At 45.6% G+C, this 19,859-nt stretch overlaps 1 protein-coding gene across 1 annotated transcript in view; it reads left to right on the forward strand.

The window, feature by feature from the left end:
• The first annotated feature begins 3,373 nt into the window (after positions 1-3,373).
• Positions 3,374-19,859, forward strand: part of DZIP1 (DAZ interacting zinc finger protein 1) — a 327,827-nt gene continuing 311,341 nt past the window's right edge. The window contains 2 exon segments of the mRNA XM_030201373.1: positions 3,374-3,501; positions 3,809-4,378. Of these exon segments, the coding sequence (XP_030057233.1) occupies positions 3,499-3,501; positions 3,809-4,378 (573 nt within the window). The 5' untranslated portion in view covers positions 3,374-3,498.

Consider the following 19,859-nt stretch of genomic DNA (forward strand, 5'->3'; position numbering starts at 1 on the left):
TAGGCATGCCATGGATAAAGTCCTACAGTTGGCTAGCCTTAATGTGGAGGATTACCGAGGAGGATTAGACCTTACCTCCTGGTGGTGGTCATTGACCTCCTGGATACGTCCCTTGTGCATTTCCCTAATAGTTTTAGTTTTAGCAGGGTTTTTGTTTTGTTTCCTGGCCTCATGTGCTTCGGCAGTATGCCGTCGGACCTTAACAAGTAGGGTAATGGTGGTTCATAAGTCTATTCCTAGTTAGGACCACTATAATCTCCAGAGTTTGAGTTGTGAGACTTATCTCTGCATAAGCTGATTTTAGTCTCAAAGGGGGGAATGAGGCAGTGGGCAAAGAATAATTCTAAGAAATCATATTAAGGGTTAATTTTGTTTAAAGGTGCTCAAAATACTATTTTAAATTCTCAGTCCTGCAAATGAAGGGATGCAAGCTGGAGTTAATTATTTCAATGTCTAGCTTGCCGAGCCAAAGGTTAGAAAGGTCAGAGACAGGAATTTCTTTCACCCTTGTGATTGATGGATTGCTAAGCAAACACATATGTATTCTATTATGAGCCGGCATATTGCAGGCAGTTTGTTTAGGATTAAATTGAACACTGCTTAGAAGGAAATAGTTAGATTCTAAATAATTCTAGATATAAATGAGTTAGAATTTAGAAGTTCTTGATATGTAGAATATGTCTTATAAGGATGCTTACTTTAGAATATGCTGTATTCTGTGTAAACTAATAATTCTGTGTGGAATGTTTGTTCAACTCTCTGTCTGACGTTCTGAGTAGGGCTGCAGTGAAGAGATCAACATGTGGTTTGACTTAGCCATAGTTCTGGCTGGTTCAATGTATAAGCTGATAGGTGAAAGAGGTCAGGACTAGTCAGCTCTCTTCTCCTTGATTAATTATAGGTAAAATGTAGAAATGGTCTTGAAAGTAATAACCTGATATGTATGCCATTAAGTAAGATTGGCCCTTGACCCCTTTAATGAATGCCAGAGTTTGGTTAGCAGTTAGTACTAGGAATATGAGAAATCAATCATAATAACATGCAGGAGTTCTGGAGACCAAATGTCTGGTGTAAGGGGCCCCAGGTCACAGGTCAGTTTAGGATGTCTGGAACCTATGTAACTGATATTTGTATAGAACTGATTGGTTGAGGCAAGGTAATCAATCTATTCCTTAACCAATTGGAGAGTAAGGGGGCTAGGCTAGGCTAGATAGAACTGTATTTAAGTGGGAGAAGAAGCAGGTTACGTCAGAAGGAGCTCAGAAGAAAGAGAAGGACAGAAGGAACAGACAGAAGAAGGAGAAGACAGCATAAGAAGAGAAGCAGCTGAGACAGAGAGCTGAGAGAAAGACACAGAGAGCTGAGAGAAAGACACAGAGAGCTGAGAGAAAGACACAGAGAGCTGAGAAAGAGAAGAAGAGACTTAATGCTGATGTTCTACTTTGTTTGCTGGCAAATAAAGAAGATTTCTCTCTCATTCTGGTGTGCTGTCTGACTCCTGAAGTATCATAAATTCATGCATCAATTCCTGCAACAGAGCCACTGACAACTAAGCATGCATGGGGTGCCGCCATCGGTGGCTCAAGGAGTTGCTGCTGCCGACCAAGCTTGGTAAAAGTGAATTACTACTACTACTATTTAACATTTCTAGAGCGCTACAAAGTGTACGCAGCGCTGTACAAACACAGAAGAAAGACAGTCCCTGTTCAAAGAACTTACAATCTAATAGACAAAAAGTAAAGCATTTAAATTTAAAATATTTAAGCAGCCAAGCACAAGAGAACAGTCACAGAAGGACTGAAGATGTTGAAGGGTGGTCAGTGTGATTAGGTGTAACTCTGGTTGGAGTAGTGGGAGAAGGTGATAGAAGAATAGAAATGGGTGAGGTAAAGTAATGAGTGGGTTGATAGGGAGGTTATATAAGACATGTCACTCTAGGGGTGGGTGGGATTAAGTCTAAAGCAGGAGAAGGTATTCTCTGACTGCAGCCTATCTGTGTGATGGAAAATGCTCTCTGAAGCTGCTGCTATAAGTTGTTAGTTTTCTCTCCCTGAAAGAGATCCAAGCCACACCCATGAAGTTCAAACTGGCTGTGGGGAGGGTGAGGGGAGGAAATGGCAGTGCTTGATGAAAAGGAGAGCTCAGTTTGATAGGAGATATACTATAGGATGTCATTCTGAGGCCAGGCTAAGTCTAAAGCAGGAGAAGGTATTCTCTGCAGCCTATCTGTGAGATGGAAAATGCTCTCTGAAGCTGCTGCTATAAGTTGTTAGTTTTCTCTCCCTGAAAGAGATCCAAGCCATCTTTGGTGGAAGTCTTCAGGTGACAGCGCTTGGGATCTTCATCAGCTAAAGTATTTATCTTTTGAATTGGGAATGCTGGGGGAGGGGGTTAGAGAGAAAATTTTGTGCCCACGCACTTTGGGTTCAGGCCCACCCAAAATTGGCTGTCTGGCTAAGCCACTGCCTTCAAAGCCGCCCCCTCCCCCTAGTTCTTCTTCCAACAGGTAAAAGGAAGCAGTGCTTTAGAAAATGGGACTGAACTACTTACTGCAGCGCCTATGAGAAACTCGCAAGCTCACGGGACCCACTTTGGGATTTTTCTGTATCTTGGGCAAGCGCTCTCTTCGTCCACTACTCCCTCTCCCATATCCAATCAGGGGATTAGACTGTACATATTATATTTCTTGAAGTGCATTTGTTAATGGAAAAAAAAAAACAACAACTTTCCGTGACCTCCATTTAGGGGAAAGAACTGTTTTGTTTTTAGTTGCTTTTTAAAGTACTATTAAAAAAAGACATAAGAATTAGCTAGGTAGACCTGAATAAGGACTGTTGCAAACCTATTCCTCCACAGCATGTGGGGACGGGGCGAGGGGGATAAAAACAAACAAAAAAACACTTCTCATTATCCGTTCCGACTAAGTTCAACTTCCAAGAAACTGGAATAAGGCAGTTCAAAGGACCACAGAAGCGAGGCCCTACGAGCCTGGTAGAACGTTCGCTTTGCCAAAGATAGCAGTTCCCAGACTCCTTGTCGCGCACTTTATACTTTCCCTTTAGTCCGGGGCATATTTCGAACGCGGCGAGATTCGCAATTTTCTGCTCACAGGCAATCCCGTTCATCCGACATCTCTCCTCCAACACTCCCGCAGATCGTGGTGGACGGCTAAACAGTTTAGGAAGAGAGGAGCTCTATAAGGTAAGAGACGGATCGGATGCGAGAATTAAGGTCGATCAGTAGTTCAGTTCGTTGTCTGGGCGGGCCGGGGGAGCGGCGCGGCTTCGCCTTGTTGCTATGGAAACGTTGTGGATGCTTTCAGCACTAGGCCGCCTTTTCCTCGCGCGCAGTAGCTGGGTAACAGCGGCGGGAGCAGTCGAACTTTAGAGCGGGGAGCAGAGGGTGAAGGAGCCGGGGGTGGGGGAGGGCGGGCAGACAGCCAGACAGCAGCCGGGCCGCCTACCCCCGGCACGGTCAACGTTGGGCTTTCCAGAGACTATGGTAAGAGGAAAGCATTTAGCACCAGTTGCTGGTGTACGTAGAAGGAGCGTGCCCGAGCGCCGGAGGGGAGGGGGGACAGTATGGAATGCAAGCGTGTGAGGGCCTGCGCCCACAAGCAGAGCTCTGTTTAGAGTACTTGAGGGATTTTTTTTGTTTCTTCTTAAAACTAACATTTAAAAACATTGTGTTACTTCATTGTATGTCAGCGTGGGAACAGTTCGCGCTTTTCGCCGTAGCCTTTCGGGGAGGGAGGAGTGGCAATAAAGAAAATTCGCTGGAATTTACCGTTTTCTCTCTCTTTTCCCAGCCTTTCTATAACAATGTGTATTATCCCTATGGGACCGAAGTCGGTGCTCCGTTTGCCAGCCTGCCTTCTTCGCTGAGTCCACCCTCGATCCAGGTTTCTTCCTTGGTTACAGCTAGGATGCCACTGGGCCATCTCCCAGCCTTTAAGTTCCGAGCTCGGCAGGAGACCGTGGACTGGAGGCGGATCAGCGCCATCGATGTGGACAGAGTTGCCAACGAGCTAGATTTCCTTACGCTGCAGGAGCACATAATAAACATAACTTTTTGCAACGTGGAGAACGAGAAGTGTCCCCATTGCCTGAATGCTGTGGATCCCGTTCTCCTGAAACTGCTCCGGTTGGCACAGTTCACCATCGAATATCTGCTGCACTCCCAGGAATATCTGACTTCCAACGTGCAGGCGCTGGAGGAGAAGGTGCAGGGCTCCATCAACCAGACAGATCAAATTAAAGTACAGGTGGCCAAACAAGCAGAGGAAGTAAAATCCTTGAAAGATGAATGCAAACGTAGGAAGAAAATCATCAGCACTCAGCAGATGATGATCCATGCAGGAGCCAATACCTATCACAAGGTAAAATATGACTTGCTTTATTAGCAGTTGTGGCTGGGTGAGGAATAGCACCATCAAAATATTCTGTAATACAAAGAAAATAAAAATAATTCTATGCAGTTAAATAACAGCAACATAAGTTGACAAGTATACAAAAATCCATTCTCATAACTTCCCATATAACAAAAAGCCCAACCTGATAGAACCCTGAACCCGATCAACCCAGGTTACCACTTTTCATCTTTAACTCACTCCTGGATACAGTATTTGAATATTCTGTGTCTTTTGATCAGAGTTGTTGTAGCTTTTGAGTAATTATTTTTTCCAGCCGAATGGTGGCTACATATGCATCCTCATTCTGTAATCTTAGCACCTAAATGTAAGCACCATTTATATGTTAAAATTATAGAAATACTAGTGCTTACGCATGTGAATGTTATATTTGCACATGTACGTATGCTGCTTTGATAACGCATTATGTACCCTGCACGCTCACATTCTAGACAAGGGAGGCGTTCATAGGGGGAGACATGAGCAGGTCCCACACTTAAGCATGTAACTTATAGAATGCTATATGTTACATGCTAAAATGCAAAATTTATGAGCACATGTAAAAGGCAGGCATAAATAAGATGTGATTGTGCCTAAATGTTGGTGTGCAAGTGCTTTATTCTATAATGGAAGTGCCCAGATGCCATTATAGAATTCGCGAGCAGTATTTTGGCATCCAAGTTTAGGTGACCTTTATAGAATTTCCCCCCAAATAGTGTCTAAAATGGAATCTGGGGAGAAAACTTCCAAGTTTAATGGCGTAGGGTCAAATTTGGCATGGTGAAAAACAAAACAATTGATAAAAAGATGAATCAAGTTTAAAAAATTGGCCAGATCAGCCAAGGGGATTCAGGGAGAAATAAGCTCCCTGCCCCCCAGTGGCCCAGTGCATGCCTTCATCCGGGGTCAGCAAACTCATCAAAGTAGAAAAGAGCAAGTGGCACATACAGTGGGGGAAATAAGTATTTGATCCCTTGCTGATTTTGTAAGTTTGCCCACTGACAAAGACATGAGCAGCCCATAATTGAAGGGTAGGTTATTGGTAACAGTGAGAGATAGCACATCACAAATTAAATCCGGAAAATCACATTGTGGAAAGTATATGAATTTATTTGCATTCTGCAGAGGGAAATAAGTATTTGATCCCTCTGGCAAACAAGACCTAATACTTGGTGGCAAAACCCTTGTTGGCAAGCACAGCGGTCAGACGTCTTCTGTAGTTGATGATGAGGTTTGCACACATGTCAGGAGGAATTTTGGTCCACTCCTCTTTGCAGATCATCTCTAAATCATTAAGAGTTCTGGGCTGTCGCTTGGCAACTCGCAGCTTCAGCTCCCTCCATAAGTTTCAATGGGATTAAGGTCTGGTGACTGGCTAGGCCACTCCATGACCCTAATGTGCTTCTTCCTGAGCCACTCCTTTGTTGCCTTGGCTGTATGTTTTGGGTCATTGTCGTGCTGGAAGACCCAGCCACGACCCATTTTTAAGGCCCTGGCGGAGGGAAGGAGGTTGTCACTCAGAATTGTACGGTACATGGCCCCATCCATTCTCCCATTGATGCGGTGAAGTAGTCCTGTGCCCTTAGCAGAGAAACACCCCCAAAACATAACATTTCCACCTCCATGCTTGACAGTGGGGACGGTGTTCTTTGGGTCATAGGCAGCATTTCTCTTCCTCCAAACACGGCGAGTTGAGTTCATGCCAAAGAGCTCAATTTTTGTCTCATCTGACCACAGCACCTTCTCCCAATCACTCTCGGCATCATCCAGGTGTTCACTGGCAAACTTCAGACGGGCCGTCACATGTGCCTTCCGGAGCAGGGGGACCTTGCGGGCACTGCAGGATTGCAATCCGTTATGTCGTAATGTGTTACCAATGGTTTTCGTGGTGACAGTGGTCCCAGCTGCCTTGAGATCATTGACAAGTTCCCCCCTTGTAGTTGTAGGCTGATTTCTAACCTTCCTCATGATCAAGGATACCCCACGAGGTGAGATTTTGCGTGGAGCCCCAGATCTTTGTCGATTGACAGTCATTTTGTACTTCTTCCATTTTCTTACTATGGCACCAACAGTTGTCTCCTTCTCGCCCAGCGTCTTACTGATGGTTTTGTAGCCCATTCCAGCCTTGTGCAGGTGTATGATCTTGTCCCTGACATCCTTAGACAGCTCCTTGCTCTTGGCCATTTTGTAGAGGTTAGAGTCTGACTGATTCACTGAGTCTGTGGACAGGTGTCTTTCATACAGGTGACCATTGCCGACAGCTGTCTGTCATGCAGGTAACGAGTTGATTTGGAGCATCTACCTGGTCTGTAGGGGCCAGATCTCTTACTGGTTGGTGGGGGATCAAATACTTATTTCCCTCTGCAGAATGCAAATAAATTCATATACTTTCCACAATGTGATTTTCCGGATTTAATTTGTGATGTGCTATCTCTCACTGTTACCAATAACCTACCCTTCAATTATGGGCTGCTCATGTCTTTGTCAGTGGGCAAACTTACAAAATCAGCAAGGGATCAAATACTTATTTCCCCCACTGTATAAGCATGTTCCTTTCTAGTCTGTCCGCAACCACAGACTTGCACTGGTACTAATGCAAGTCTGTGGTTGCGGACAGATCCCAAAGGAGTATGCTTATATGTGCTATTTGCTCTTTTCTACATTGAAGAGTTTGCTGATCCCTGATGAAGGCATAATATGGAAACTTAGCCGAGTCGGGTCTTTGAAGAATACAATTGCATGTTTCAAATCAATGATTGTCTTCTCCTTCTCTGTTTGTTGCTTTCTGTGTCGAGGCTGCAGAGTGTTTTTCTCTTGTTGCTTAAATACTAGTGGAGCAGGGTGAAGCTTTTAGTTAAGCATATTCCTGAGGACTAGTTGACCAAAATCATAGTCTCTGTTAGAAGACCGGTCAAGGCAGTAGTACGTGACACAGTGTGTACGAAAGACCAAGTCACTACAATGCATTCTGATATCCAGGTAGAAAGCATTCTCTTGATGACAGGGACACTCATCTTGTTGGGGTTGTAGGAGATAAATACTGCATCAACTTTCTGTGAGACTGATGACAGAATGCCAGAGCGTGCTTACAGTGTGGAGCTGTGTCTCAGCAGTACTCGCATGCTGCTTCAGGAAAAATGTGGAGAGGATTACGTGTTGGTTCAAATGGAACTTTGAGACCACCTTAGGTAGGAATTCTGGACAGGTTTGGAGAACAACTTAGTTATGGTGAAACTTTGTACATATGCTAGCACTTATGCATGAGGTGCTTAAGTGCTACTCTGCAAATACAGAGGGGCAGAACATGGGCAAGACAAAGGTGGGGCTCCCACTTACATGCATAAATTACAGAATACTGTTTGTTATGTGTATCCCTGCTGTACTTAGGTGCTCGCACTTACTCCAGCTCTATGGCTGGTGTAAGTGTGAGCACGTAAATGTTAGGCACGTTAATACCTGTTTATGCAATACTCTATTAAAAATTAAATAGGCAATTAGGTTCCTTTATAGACTAGGCCCCTACCGAGTGTCCTCTGGATGCCTAATTGGAGGCACCCAGTTATAGAATTGGCCTCATAGAAATAGATTATATATAGCAGAGGCAGTTCCTTTTCCATCTCTAAGGAAGTACAGTCTCAGCATACACTGATTTCTTATAAATGATCTATGTTTTCAGCCAGGAGGATCTTGGAGAAGTTCTTTTGCTTTTACATCCAGTTTTTCAAGATATTTAAGAGACCACTCTAAAATTCCAAGTCTGTACAAAAGTGCAAGCTTAAGTAATCGCTAATATCTTATTCCTTGATGTTAAAGCACTTTTAAGTATCAGTTTTAATCTTCTGTAATCTTCTTTTTCTTAATACAAATTTAAAATAATACAAAACAAGAATAAATCTTGATCAGAAAGTGGGAAAGACTCCAAAGCAATCAAAGAACAAAATTTATAAGAAATACTCTTATCTGTCTCACACCACAACCCTTCATATATTGGGGAGAAAAACAAACATCAAGGAGCCAAATATAAAAGAATTGACTATAAAGGAAACAAGCTGCCTGATATAATGCTGTCTTAACACTTCTCAGCAGCAACCTCTTTTCAGACCTCCTCCTTAGTATATAGGAAGCAACAAGTAGTCCCAAGCAGTCCTGGCTTAACCATTGGACCAGGTGAGGCTCTGGCCAGGGTGCTGGCGATTTAAGGGTGCCAAATTACCCATCCTCAGTCCTCACCTGATCTACAGGTTAAGCCTTTTCTCCCCCCTCCCCTGCTGTCTGGTCTCTCCCGTTCTCTCTTCCCCTCTCTCTGAGTCTTGCACTGCTCCCTCACCTCCCCCCACGGTCCTATAAAGTTTACAGGTTGCCTGTGGGCAAGACGCAGCAGAGGGGGACGACCCCAGGGGCTTGCTGAATTCAGCCTGTCATGCTGCTGCCACCGTCTAACATAAACTTTACAGGACCGCGGGATAGTGAGAGAGGCTAAGGAGCAGTGTTTGACCTGGGGGGAAGGGGGCAGAGGAGGGGGCAGGGAGACTGGATGGGGGAGAGATGCAGGGCCTGAGGGGAGAGGGGCACTGCTAAACAAGTTGGCTCGGGGTGCCCGGCCCTGGTCCCAAGCGGCAATTTATCACTAAGCAAAAAGGGAAAATGCTAGATCATAAAAAGCAGACTTGGTCCGCATTGACTATTACATTCGTATCATTAAGATGTTATTTTACCACTAAATTGTGCTGTTTTCGCACATTTTATGCAATGAGATCTAGTTATTAATAACTGGGATTAACAATAAAATAACATCTTAAGGGTACCCATGTTGATAACTTCACTTTTTAGTGTCCTTAAACTTCTCAATGAATTTACACAGATACCCAAGGAAAAAAGTCAGCCCAAGAGACCAATAAGATTAACATGTTTTTTTTTTTTTTTGTTGCCAACTACCTCCTGAGTGGCTGTTTCCAGTGGCTGTATGAGTCGGCCCGGCCCCACTCCTGGAACTGCAAAATCCACTGGTAATTCATCTGGGTCAGGGCTCTCTAGTTTGGGGCTCTTTTTAAACTACTTTCTTAGTGATTTGGTTGTTACTTCAGACTTTTTCTTAAGTTTTTAAGAACATAAAAATTGCCATACTGGGTTAGACCAAAGCTCCATCTAGCCCAGTATCCTGCTTCTAATGGTCTCAAAAAGCCAGGTCATAAGTACCTGGTAAAATTCTAAAAGTAGCAAGATTACATGCTACCTACCACTAGGGTTAAGCAGTAGCTTTCTATTGATCTACCTTAATGGTTTATAGACTTTGCTTCCCAGAATTAGTCCAAACTTTTTTAACCCAAGTATGCTTTTACCACATCCTCTGGTAAAAAGTTCCAGACCTTAACTTAGTGTTAAGTGGAAAAAATATTTGTGCCTTTTTTTTCTTTTAAAGTATTACTGTGTAACTTCATGGTGTGATCCTTAGTCTTTGTATTTTATGAAAGAGTAAACAGTCAATTCATGTTTACCCATTCCACTTGACTTAAAGATTTTGTAAACATCTATCATATTCCCCAAGTTCAAGAGCTCTAACATCTTTAGCCTTTCCTCATATGAGCATGGTTCTATCCCCTTGATATTTTGGTCTCCGTTCTGTGTACCCTACCCTGGACCGGTTTACAGCACATATACTCTAGAAATCTACTTCTTCCTCATCTGTAGCATAATGAACATCTCAAATGGTGCCTTTTCCACCCTTAAATCTTCATGTACTCCCCAACTCTGAGTATAGTGTTTTATTTGTAAGTACAAAGATCCTGAGACAAAAGGTGGAATTTAAGTTGTAAATCTATAAGGAGGCATATTTTCAAAGCACTTAGACTTACAAAGTTATATAGTAACCTATGGAACATTGTAAGTCTAAGTGCTTTGAAAATGAGTCCTAGAGGCATATTTTCAAAGCAGTTTGGGAGGCTAAGTTCCATAGGTTTCTATGGAACTTTGGGAGGCTAAGTGCTTTGAAAATGAGCCTCCTAGTGTACCACCTGACCGTGCCCCTACAACTGTCCAAGACACCAGAGATCCTCATTTGCTCACCTTTGCTGTGCTGCCTAGAAGTTTTTCAAAGGTGATCCAGAGATTGAAGGACAGATGAGCGTTCACCAAGACAAGGTTTAAAGAGGAGGGACCCAACTTGATCAAGTTTCGGCTTTGCCTTTCTCAGGAGTCTACTAACATATTTTAATAAAAACAATTAAAATGAAATCTTAATGATCCCAAAAATAAATACAAAAAAATGTATAGACATAATATATATTAGACATATTGAACATCAAAAATGAAAACCACATTACCACTAGATTCCTTCAAAACAAATGCTGAGAAATTAAGTAAAAAGACACATCTTCCTATAAATGAACAGAATTAGGCAATGTGATCAAAAGACTGAACATAAAAAATGTTTAAAATCTAAACTATAATACAATGCACACATATATACATAATTGCCTTCTAAAAACGTAAAAAAAAAATCCTGAAAAATTCCAATGATAAGCAAATGAAGCAATCTGAATCATTCATAACTTAGCAACACTTAAACAATATAACCAATCAAAAAGATGAAATCCACCTGATTTTTTAACAAGCAACAATTTAACAAATTGCAGCATATGTGAAATTATCACAGTGTAACAGCAGACGTATTGAAATAGGTACATAAGGAAAAATTGTAAAATTCAATCAGAAGCACTGCAGGTAGTTAAAAAATAACTCCACCTCCCTGCAAGGAGCAAACTCTACATTATAACAGATTGGAGTAAGAAAAATAATCTTTCTATACTGTAATAACTTAGTCCTTACCTTCTCCCATACCTGCATTGTTGTAATAATGAAGGGATTAACAATCTGCCTACAGTAAGCTCTCAGTCCGACAGCCCAAGGCAGATACCTCAGAGTGAGCCCTCCCACTGATTACCGTTCTAAAAAAAGCCCAAGATTTCAAATTGATAGAGGACCACTCCAGCACTGGCCTGAGTTGCACAGCATAATAATAATTCTCCAGATTGGGAACACGTAGACCCCTACCTGTTTAGCAAGACACAAAGTATGCAAGCTATCCTAGATGGACAACCCACCCAAATGAAACTGCACATCTGTTTATGTAAAGTCTGAAAAAAAGAGGACTTAATAGGTCTTTCCTTTAATTCACTCAAAGTTCAGGTGGTGACTTTGGTTTGTTTTCATTGCCGTGTTTGATGGTCTTCGTTGGCAGCGCATCCAAATGTAGTGTGTTTCTTACAGGTGTCAGTCATATCAAGTGCTTTTCAAAAATCACCTTTGAAACCCCTACGTATAGCTACTTTTAAAGATCTTACCTTGAAAACAGTTTTCTTAGCAGCTGTGTTTTTAGCCAGGAATATCTTGGAGTTTCAAGCCTTATCTCGCACAGACCCTTTTCTTTTTTACCTAAAGTACTACTACTACTACTACTTATCATTTCTAAAGCGCTACTAGAGTAGTTTCTACTTTTTATGTTAGTCAAGTTCTCTATTTGCCTTCTTTTTGTGAGGAGGATTATGGATTGGAATTCTCTTCCATGTGTCTCCTTGCTGAATAGAGAGGGTTGTTTTGCACTATTTGGAGGTCACTATCACCTTGATATTTAGCCGGCGGCAGGCAGTGCTTTGAATATCCAGTTCTTGCAATGCCATCTAGTGCATGACTGGTTAAGTGAGTGTTCAGACTTAACTGGCCGTAGCTTAATGGGCAAAGATAGGACTGCTGTTCCTGTGGTCTTTTTTTGCCTGTTAAGCCTGGCTGGTTAAGTGGTCATGCCCCCATTATGCTCCCAACATAACCCCAGCTTTATTTTCGGCGTTAACCAGGCATTTTCAGTGTCAATAACCGGTTAAATGCTGCTGATGCCTGGTTAACCACTGAGATGCAAGTTAACCAGTTAGCAACCATATCCGGCTGGTTATCTTATGCTGAATATCGACCAGAATGATTTGAGGCATTTAGATCACCTTTACATTCTTCTTTCAGGACCCTAAAAGGGTTTATGCACTTCAAAGGTGACTATTGCATGTTGGTTAAAGGAAACTATTTCTTCACCCTATTTGTTGGCAGGGAAAAGGATTCCCTTACATCTTAAAGCTAATTCTACTAGAGCACTTTCTACTTCCTTTGCAGAAGCCCATGCTCTTTCTGTGGATGAAATTTGTAGGGCAGCCACATGGTCCATGTCTCATACATTTTTAAAGCATCATCTGAATGTGGGAGCTAGAACAGAGGCTTCCTTTGGAGCTTCTGTTATTATGGAAGGGATATCACATTCCCTTCCTACTTGTGGGATGTATAAACGCAGTCCTCAAGTATGGACTGATCCTTTGGAGATAAGGAGAAATTCTTACCTGCTAATTTTCTTTCCTTTAGTCCCAAAGGATCAGTCTAGATCCACCCTACTCAAACATATTCTGCTTTGTTGGGTTTTTAAAAGTGAGTTTTTGTTTCTTAGGCATAAGGTTTGTGTTACTTATTTTACAAAGTTGGCATAAATTTATTAAAGAGGCAGGAGTTTACTTCTTTCTGTCAAGCTCTTACTGCTTGGCTATTTGAATAGAATCTAATGCACAGCAGCTTTATAAAGCAAAGTTCTGAATTAATTCTCTCTCTCTCTCCACCTATTGGTAAATGGGCACAGCACACAAGTATGGATATCTTTTGGGATTAAAGTTGGACTGAAGATGGAAAACAAGGCCAGTGCTGGGCAGACTTCTACGGTCTGTGCCCTGATTGTGGCTGGACAGATTTGGATGGGTTGGAGTAGGGCTTTGATGACAACTAGAAGTTTTAGAACAAGGACAGTGCGGTCTATGCCCTGAAAATGGCAAGGTCAAATCAAGATGGGAAAATTAGGTTCTTACCATGATAATTTTCTTTCCTTTAGTCATAGCAGATGAAGCCATTACGTATGGGTTGTGTCCATCAACCAGCAGGGGGAGATAGAGAGCACTCAACTTTTCTCAGTGCCTCATGGCCAGCTAGCTCCACTGCCTCTTCAGTATTTGAAGCTTCCAAAGCAGTATGGCAAACCGCAATGGGAATAACATGAACTTTCCTCACAGCGAACTATGGCCCCTTAACAAGGGCATGAACTCAAAAAAGGAGGGAATGAACTCATCCTCCTGGAGGGAATAAACTCGTCCTCCACTTTGTATAAACGGAGGGAATACTTGCATCCTCCTGGAGGGAATAAACTCATCCTCCCAAAACATGAACTGGAGGGAATGAACTCATCCTCCTATAACTGTAACAAGAATCCTGAAGACTGTTTTCTGACTCCCCAAGGAAGGAATATAACTTCAGGAAACAAGAACAGCACCTAAAATCAGAATCACAGCAATACAGACAATCATACAGGGAGGGCTCATGGCTTCATCTGCTATGACTAAAGGAAAGAAAATTATCATGGTAAGAACCTAATTTTCCCTTCCTTGTCATCAAGCAGCTGAAGCCATTACGTATGGGATGTAACAAAGCAATCCCTAAATAGGGTGGGAACATGCCACACCACGCGCTAGCACCTGTGCTCCAAAACGCGCATTCCTCCTGGCAGCCACATCCAGTCTGTAATGTCGGGCGAAAGAGAGCTTAGAAGCCCATGTTGCAGCACTGCAAATCTCATGAAGAGATAGTGCTCCAGTTTCCGCCCAGGAAGAGGAAATCGCTCTTGTGGAATGTGCCTTAAAGGCTTCAGGCAGAGCCCGGCTAGACAGCAGATATGCTGAAAAGATAGCTTCTTTGAACCAACGGGCAATAGTGGCTTTAGACGCTGAAGACCCTCTGCGAGGACCTGCAAACAGCACAAAAAGATGATCAGAGGTCCTGAAAGAATTTGTAATTCGCAGATACTGCAACAGAGTCCTGCGCACATCCAAAAGGTGCAGCTGCCCAAATGAACCTGGAAACTCCTCCTCAACAAAGGAGGGAAGAAAAACAGGGTGGTTTAGGTGAAATGCTGAAATCACCTTAGGCATGAAGGAAGGCACGGTCCGAACTGTGACCCCTGACTCTGAGAGTTGCAGAAAAGGGTCTGTACAGGACAGCGCCTGGAGCTCTGACACCCGTCTCGCCGAGGTAATGGCCACTAAAAAGACGGCCTTCAGTGTCAAATCTTTCTCTGAAGCACGCTGAAGCGGTTCAAAGGGAACCCCCTGAAGGGCCTTCAATACTAACCCCAGGTTCCAAGCTGGACAAGGTGCCCGCACGGGAGGACGGAGCCGAAGCACCCCTCTAAGAAACCGTGCCACATCTGGATGAGCAGCTAAGGACACGCCTTCAACCTTGCCACGCAGGGAGGCCAATGCTGCCACTTGCACCCGCAGGGAATTATAGGCCAAGCCTTTGTGTACACCATCCTGCAAAAAGTCCAGAATCGGCGAAACAGGAGCCCGCAATGGAGAAAGTGCTCTTGAAACACACCAGACTTCAAACTGGCGCCAAATCCTGGCATAAGCCACGGAAGTGGAGCGCTTACGGGCCTGCAGGAGAGTGGAAATTACCTTATTTGAGTAGCCTTTATCTCTCAATTGCGCTCTCTCAATCGCCATGCCATAAGACCAAAGTGGCAGGCATCCTCCATGGCCACCGGACCCTGTGACAACAGGTGCGGAACCAGAGGTAACGGAAAGGGAGCCTCCAACAGCATCTGTCGGAGGTCCGCATACCAAGGCCTCCTGGGCCAATCCGGGGCGGTGAGCACCACTTCTCCTGGATGCAGCCGAATCCGCAGGAGCACTCGCCCTATCGAGGGCCATGGAGGGAAGACATACAGCAAGCCCAGGGGCCAGGGTTGAGCCAAGGCATCCAACCCGGCAGCGCGAGGATCCTTCCGTCTGCTGAAGAAGCATGGGACTTTGGCATTGGAACTGGTCGCCATAAGATCCATCACTGGCTTGCCCCATTTGGCACATATATGCAGGAATACATCGTCTGCTAGTTCCCACTCCGCTGGATCGATATGATGCCTGCTTAGATAGTCGGCTTGCACGTTGCTCTGACCTGCAATGTGAGCTGCTGACAGGGACTGTAGATGCAGCTCGGCCCAGTGGCAAATTTGTTCGGCCTGCTCGGCTAGAGCTCTGCATTGAGTGCCGCCTTGTCGATTTATGTAGGCCACTGCTGTCGTGTTGTCCGACATCACTCGGACAGCCAATCCTTCCAGGGTCCCTTCTCCACTACTGCCAACTCCAGACTTCGCGCCTTCTGTCTCGCTGCACCCTACGCCTGGAATAAACTTCCTGAGCCCATACGTCTTGCCCCATCCTTGGCCACTTTTAAATCTAGACTGAAAGCCCACCTCTTTAACATTGCTTTTGACTCATAACCACTCGCCTCCACCTACCCTCCTCTCTTCCTTCCCGTTCACATTAATTGATTTGATTTGCTTACTTATTTTTTTATTTATTTATTTTTATTTTTATTTTTTGTCTATTAGATTGTAAGCTCTTTGAGCAGGGACTGTCTTTCTTCTATGTTTGTGCAGCGCTGCGTATGCCTTGTAGCGCTATAGAAATGCTAAATAGTAGTAGTAGTAAACACCGCTTCCAACTCCAGGCGGTTGATAGACCACTCCGACTTGTCGGGCGTCCACAGACCCTGGGCATGCTTCCCCTGGCAATGTGCGCCCCAGCCCTTCAGGCTGGCATCTGTCACCACTAGACACCAATCGGGGAGTGCCAGCGGCATTGCCCGCCGCAACATGCTGTCCGAGAGCCACCACTCCATACTGAGGCGGGCCGCAGGGAGCCAAGAAAGTCTGCACTGATAATCCTGAGATACTGGAGACCATCGTTGAAGTAGAGAATACTGTAGAGGTCTCAGGTGCGCTCTCACTTCCAAGGTGGCCGTCATTGATCCCAACAGCTGGCCAATGTCCCAAGCTCGCGGGCGGGGCATCCTCAGGAGCAGACAGACCTGATTCTGAAGCTTGCACCGCCTTTGTTCGGGAAGAAACACATAACCCGAGGCTGTGTCGAACCTGGCCCCCAAATATTCTAGAGATTGCGAGGGGGTCGGGTAACTTTTGGCCATATTGACAACCCAGCCCAGAGATTGAAGGACTGAAACCACTCTGGCTGTAGCTAGATGACTCTCTTTTTCTGAGTCTGCTCTGATGAGCCAGTTGTCTAGGTACGGGTGAACCCGGATACTCTCTCGCCTGAGAAAGGCAGCTACTACCACCATTACCTTGGAGAAGGTTCGGGGAGCTGTGGCGAGGCCAAAAGGCAAGGCCCGAAACTGGAAATGTTTTCCCAACACCGCAAACTGCAGAAACTTCTGGTGCGGGGGCCAAATTGGTATGTGCAAGTAAACTTCTTTCAGGTCCAGAGACGTGAGAAACTCTCCTGGCTGTACCGCCGCAATGACAGAGCACAGGGTTTCCATGTGAAAATGCCACACTCTTAAGGACTTGTTTAGCTCTTTTAAGTCCAGGATCGGGCGAAAAGACCCGCCTTTTCGTGGCACCACAAAGTAAATGGAGTAGCGGCCTAGACCTTGTTCGGCGGGACGCACCGGAGTCACAGCCCCTATCTGGCACAGACTACTACTACTACTATTTAGCATTTCTATAGCGCTACAAGGCATACGCAGCGCTGCACAAACATAGAAGAAAGACAGTCCCTGCTCAAAGAGCTTACAATCTAATAGACAAAAAATAAATAAAGTAAGCAAATCAAATCAATTAATGTGAACGAGAAGGAAGAGAGGAGGGTAGGTGGAGGCGAGTGGTTACGAGTCAAAAGCAATGTTAAAGAGGTGGGCTTTCAGTCTAGATGTAAAGGTGGCCAAGGATGGGGCAAGACGTAGGGGCTCAGGAAGTTTATTCCAGGCGTAGGGTGCAGCGAGACAGAAGGCGCGAAGTCTGGAGTTGGCAGTAGTGGAGAAGGGAACAGATAAGAAGGATTTATCCATGGAGCGGAGTGCACGGGAAGGGGTGTAGGGAAGGACGAGTGTGGAGAGATACTGGGGAGCAGCAGAGTGAGTACATTTATAGGTTAGTAGAAGAAGTTTGAACAGGATGCGAAAATGGATAGGGAGCCAGTGAAGGGTCTTGAGGAGAGGGGTAGTATGAGTAAAGCGACCCTGGCGGAAGATGAGACGGGCAGCAGAGTTTTGAACCGACTGGAGAGGGGAGAGGTGACTAAGTGGGAGGCCAGCAAAAAGCAGATTGCAGTACTCTAAACGAGAGGTGACAAGGGTGTGGATGAGGGTTTTGGTAGAGTGCTCGGAAAGAAAGGGGCGGATTTTACGGATGTTGTAAAGAAAGAAACGACAGGTCTTGGCAATCTGCTGGATATGAGCAGAGAAGGAGAGAGAAGAGTCAAAGATGACCCCAAGGTTTCGAGCTGAGGAGACAGGGAGAATGAGAGAGCCATCAACAGAAATAGAAAACGGGGGGAGCGGGGAGGTGGGTTTGGGGGGGAAAATGAGAAGCTCGGTTTTGGTCATATTTAATTTCAGGTGGCGTTGAGACATCCAGACAGCAATGTCAGACAAGCACGCTGAAACTTTGGTTTGGATGCAAGGTGAGATATCGGGAGTAGAAAGGTAGATTTGGGAGTCATCAGCATAGAGATGGTAGGAAAAGCCATGGGATGAGATTAATGAACCAAGGGAAGAAGTGTAGATAGAAAAGAGGAGGGGACCAAGAACAGAACCCTGAGGTACGCCGACAGGCAGAGGGATAGAAGTAGAAGAGGATCCACCAGAGTGAACACTAAAGGTGCGGAGGGAGAGGTAGGAAGAGAACCAGGAAAGGACAGAGCCCTGGAATCCAAGTGAGGACAGGGTATCGAGAGTCTCCTCTACCGCCGCCCGTTTGGCGGCAGAACCGCATCGGGACTCCACAAACACGTCTCTCACCGGGGCATCGAATTCTATTTGGTATCTGTCTCTGATCAGGTCCAAGACCCACTGATCTGCGGAGATTTTGGCCCACTCCTCGAAAAAGAGGGAAAGTCTTCCTCCGATGACAGGAAACGAGGAGAGGGCCGGCGCACCATCATTGAGAAGGTCGCCCCTGAACTCCAGGCCTTGAACCGGCAGCTGCGGAACATTTGTCCGAGCGAAAGGAGTTTCTCTGCTGAAAGCGGGCACGCGAAGTGAGCCCAGCAGCACACCCCGGGCGGTACCTTCTAGCTTCACGGAAGCGAGGTCTGTAAGAGGAGCGGACCGCCTGACCCTTAGAGGAAGGCTTCGGCCTATCTTCGGGCAAGTGCTGAGGTTTGGAATCCCCCAGGCCTTTAACAATGTTTTCCAGCTCCTCACCAAACAGGAGAAGGCCTTGAAAGGGCAACTTCACCAACCTTTGCTTAGAGGCCATGTCCGCCGCCCAATGTCGTAGCCAAAGAGTGCGGCGAGCCGCCACTGCTACAGCCATTTGCTTAGCCGAAGCTCTGACCATATCATAAAGGGCGTCAACCAAAAAGGACAAGGCCGACTCCATCCGCGGAGCCACTTCAGATAAGGTCTCCGCTCCATCACCGGGCTGTTCCACTGCCTGCTGTAACCAAGCCAGGCAGGCTCTAGCAGCATAACAACTGCATGCAGATGCCTGAACAGTGAGACCTGCCAAATCAAAGGACTGCTTCAGAGCTGAATCAAGCCTGCGGTCTTGAATATCCTTTAGGGCAACACCTCCTTCAACAGGGAGGTTAGTTCTCTTTGTCACAGCCATGACCAGGGCATCCACTTTGGGCATTGCAAAGCGAGCCAAATGTTCCTCACTCAGAGGGTATAATTGCCCCATAGCCCTGGCAACCTTCAAAGGTCCCTCGGGGTCAGCCCATTGAGCCGAAATAAGCTCTTGGATGGAGTCATGCAAAGGAAAGGCTCGAGCAGGCTTTCTGGTACTAGCCATCCTTGGATTAACCGAGGAGGCTGTGCCACTCCCAGGATCTTCAATCGAGAGGGCTTGTAAGGCATCTGAAATAAGCGCTGGCAGCTCCTCGCGGTGGAAAATCCTCACCGCAGATGGATCATCAAGCTCCTGTGGCAATTCTGCACCCGACTCTGGCTCCTCAGCCCAAGAAGTTCTGCCATACCCCTCAGAATCCTCATAGCCCGACCACTGGGGGGGGGGGGGGGGGGGGGGGAGTGCGCCACACTCAGAAGGGGAATTAGCCCTTCTGCGTTTATCAGGAGAATAAGAAACAGGCAAAGCCAACTCCAAAAGGCCAGGATCCACCGGGGGGGGGGGGGGGGGGCAGGCAGAGGGTCCGAAGATCCCTGTGGAAGAGCTCTTTTAAGCATGTACGCCCTATGCAGCATTAAAACAAAATCAGGGGAGAAAACCGCTCCCTGACCGCCCGGATCCTGCCCAGGGCTATCAGCTCTATTATTAGCCTCACTCAAAGGACCCCCCCCCCCCCCGGATTCAGGGCTCTCCGTCGCATCGGAGGCCGCGCCATGTGGAAAATCC

This window comes from Microcaecilia unicolor, chromosome 4 (assembly GCF_901765095.1).
Source record: "Microcaecilia unicolor chromosome 4, aMicUni1.1, whole genome shotgun sequence".
Classification (NCBI taxonomy): domain Eukaryota; kingdom Metazoa; phylum Chordata; class Amphibia; order Gymnophiona; family Siphonopidae; genus Microcaecilia; species Microcaecilia unicolor.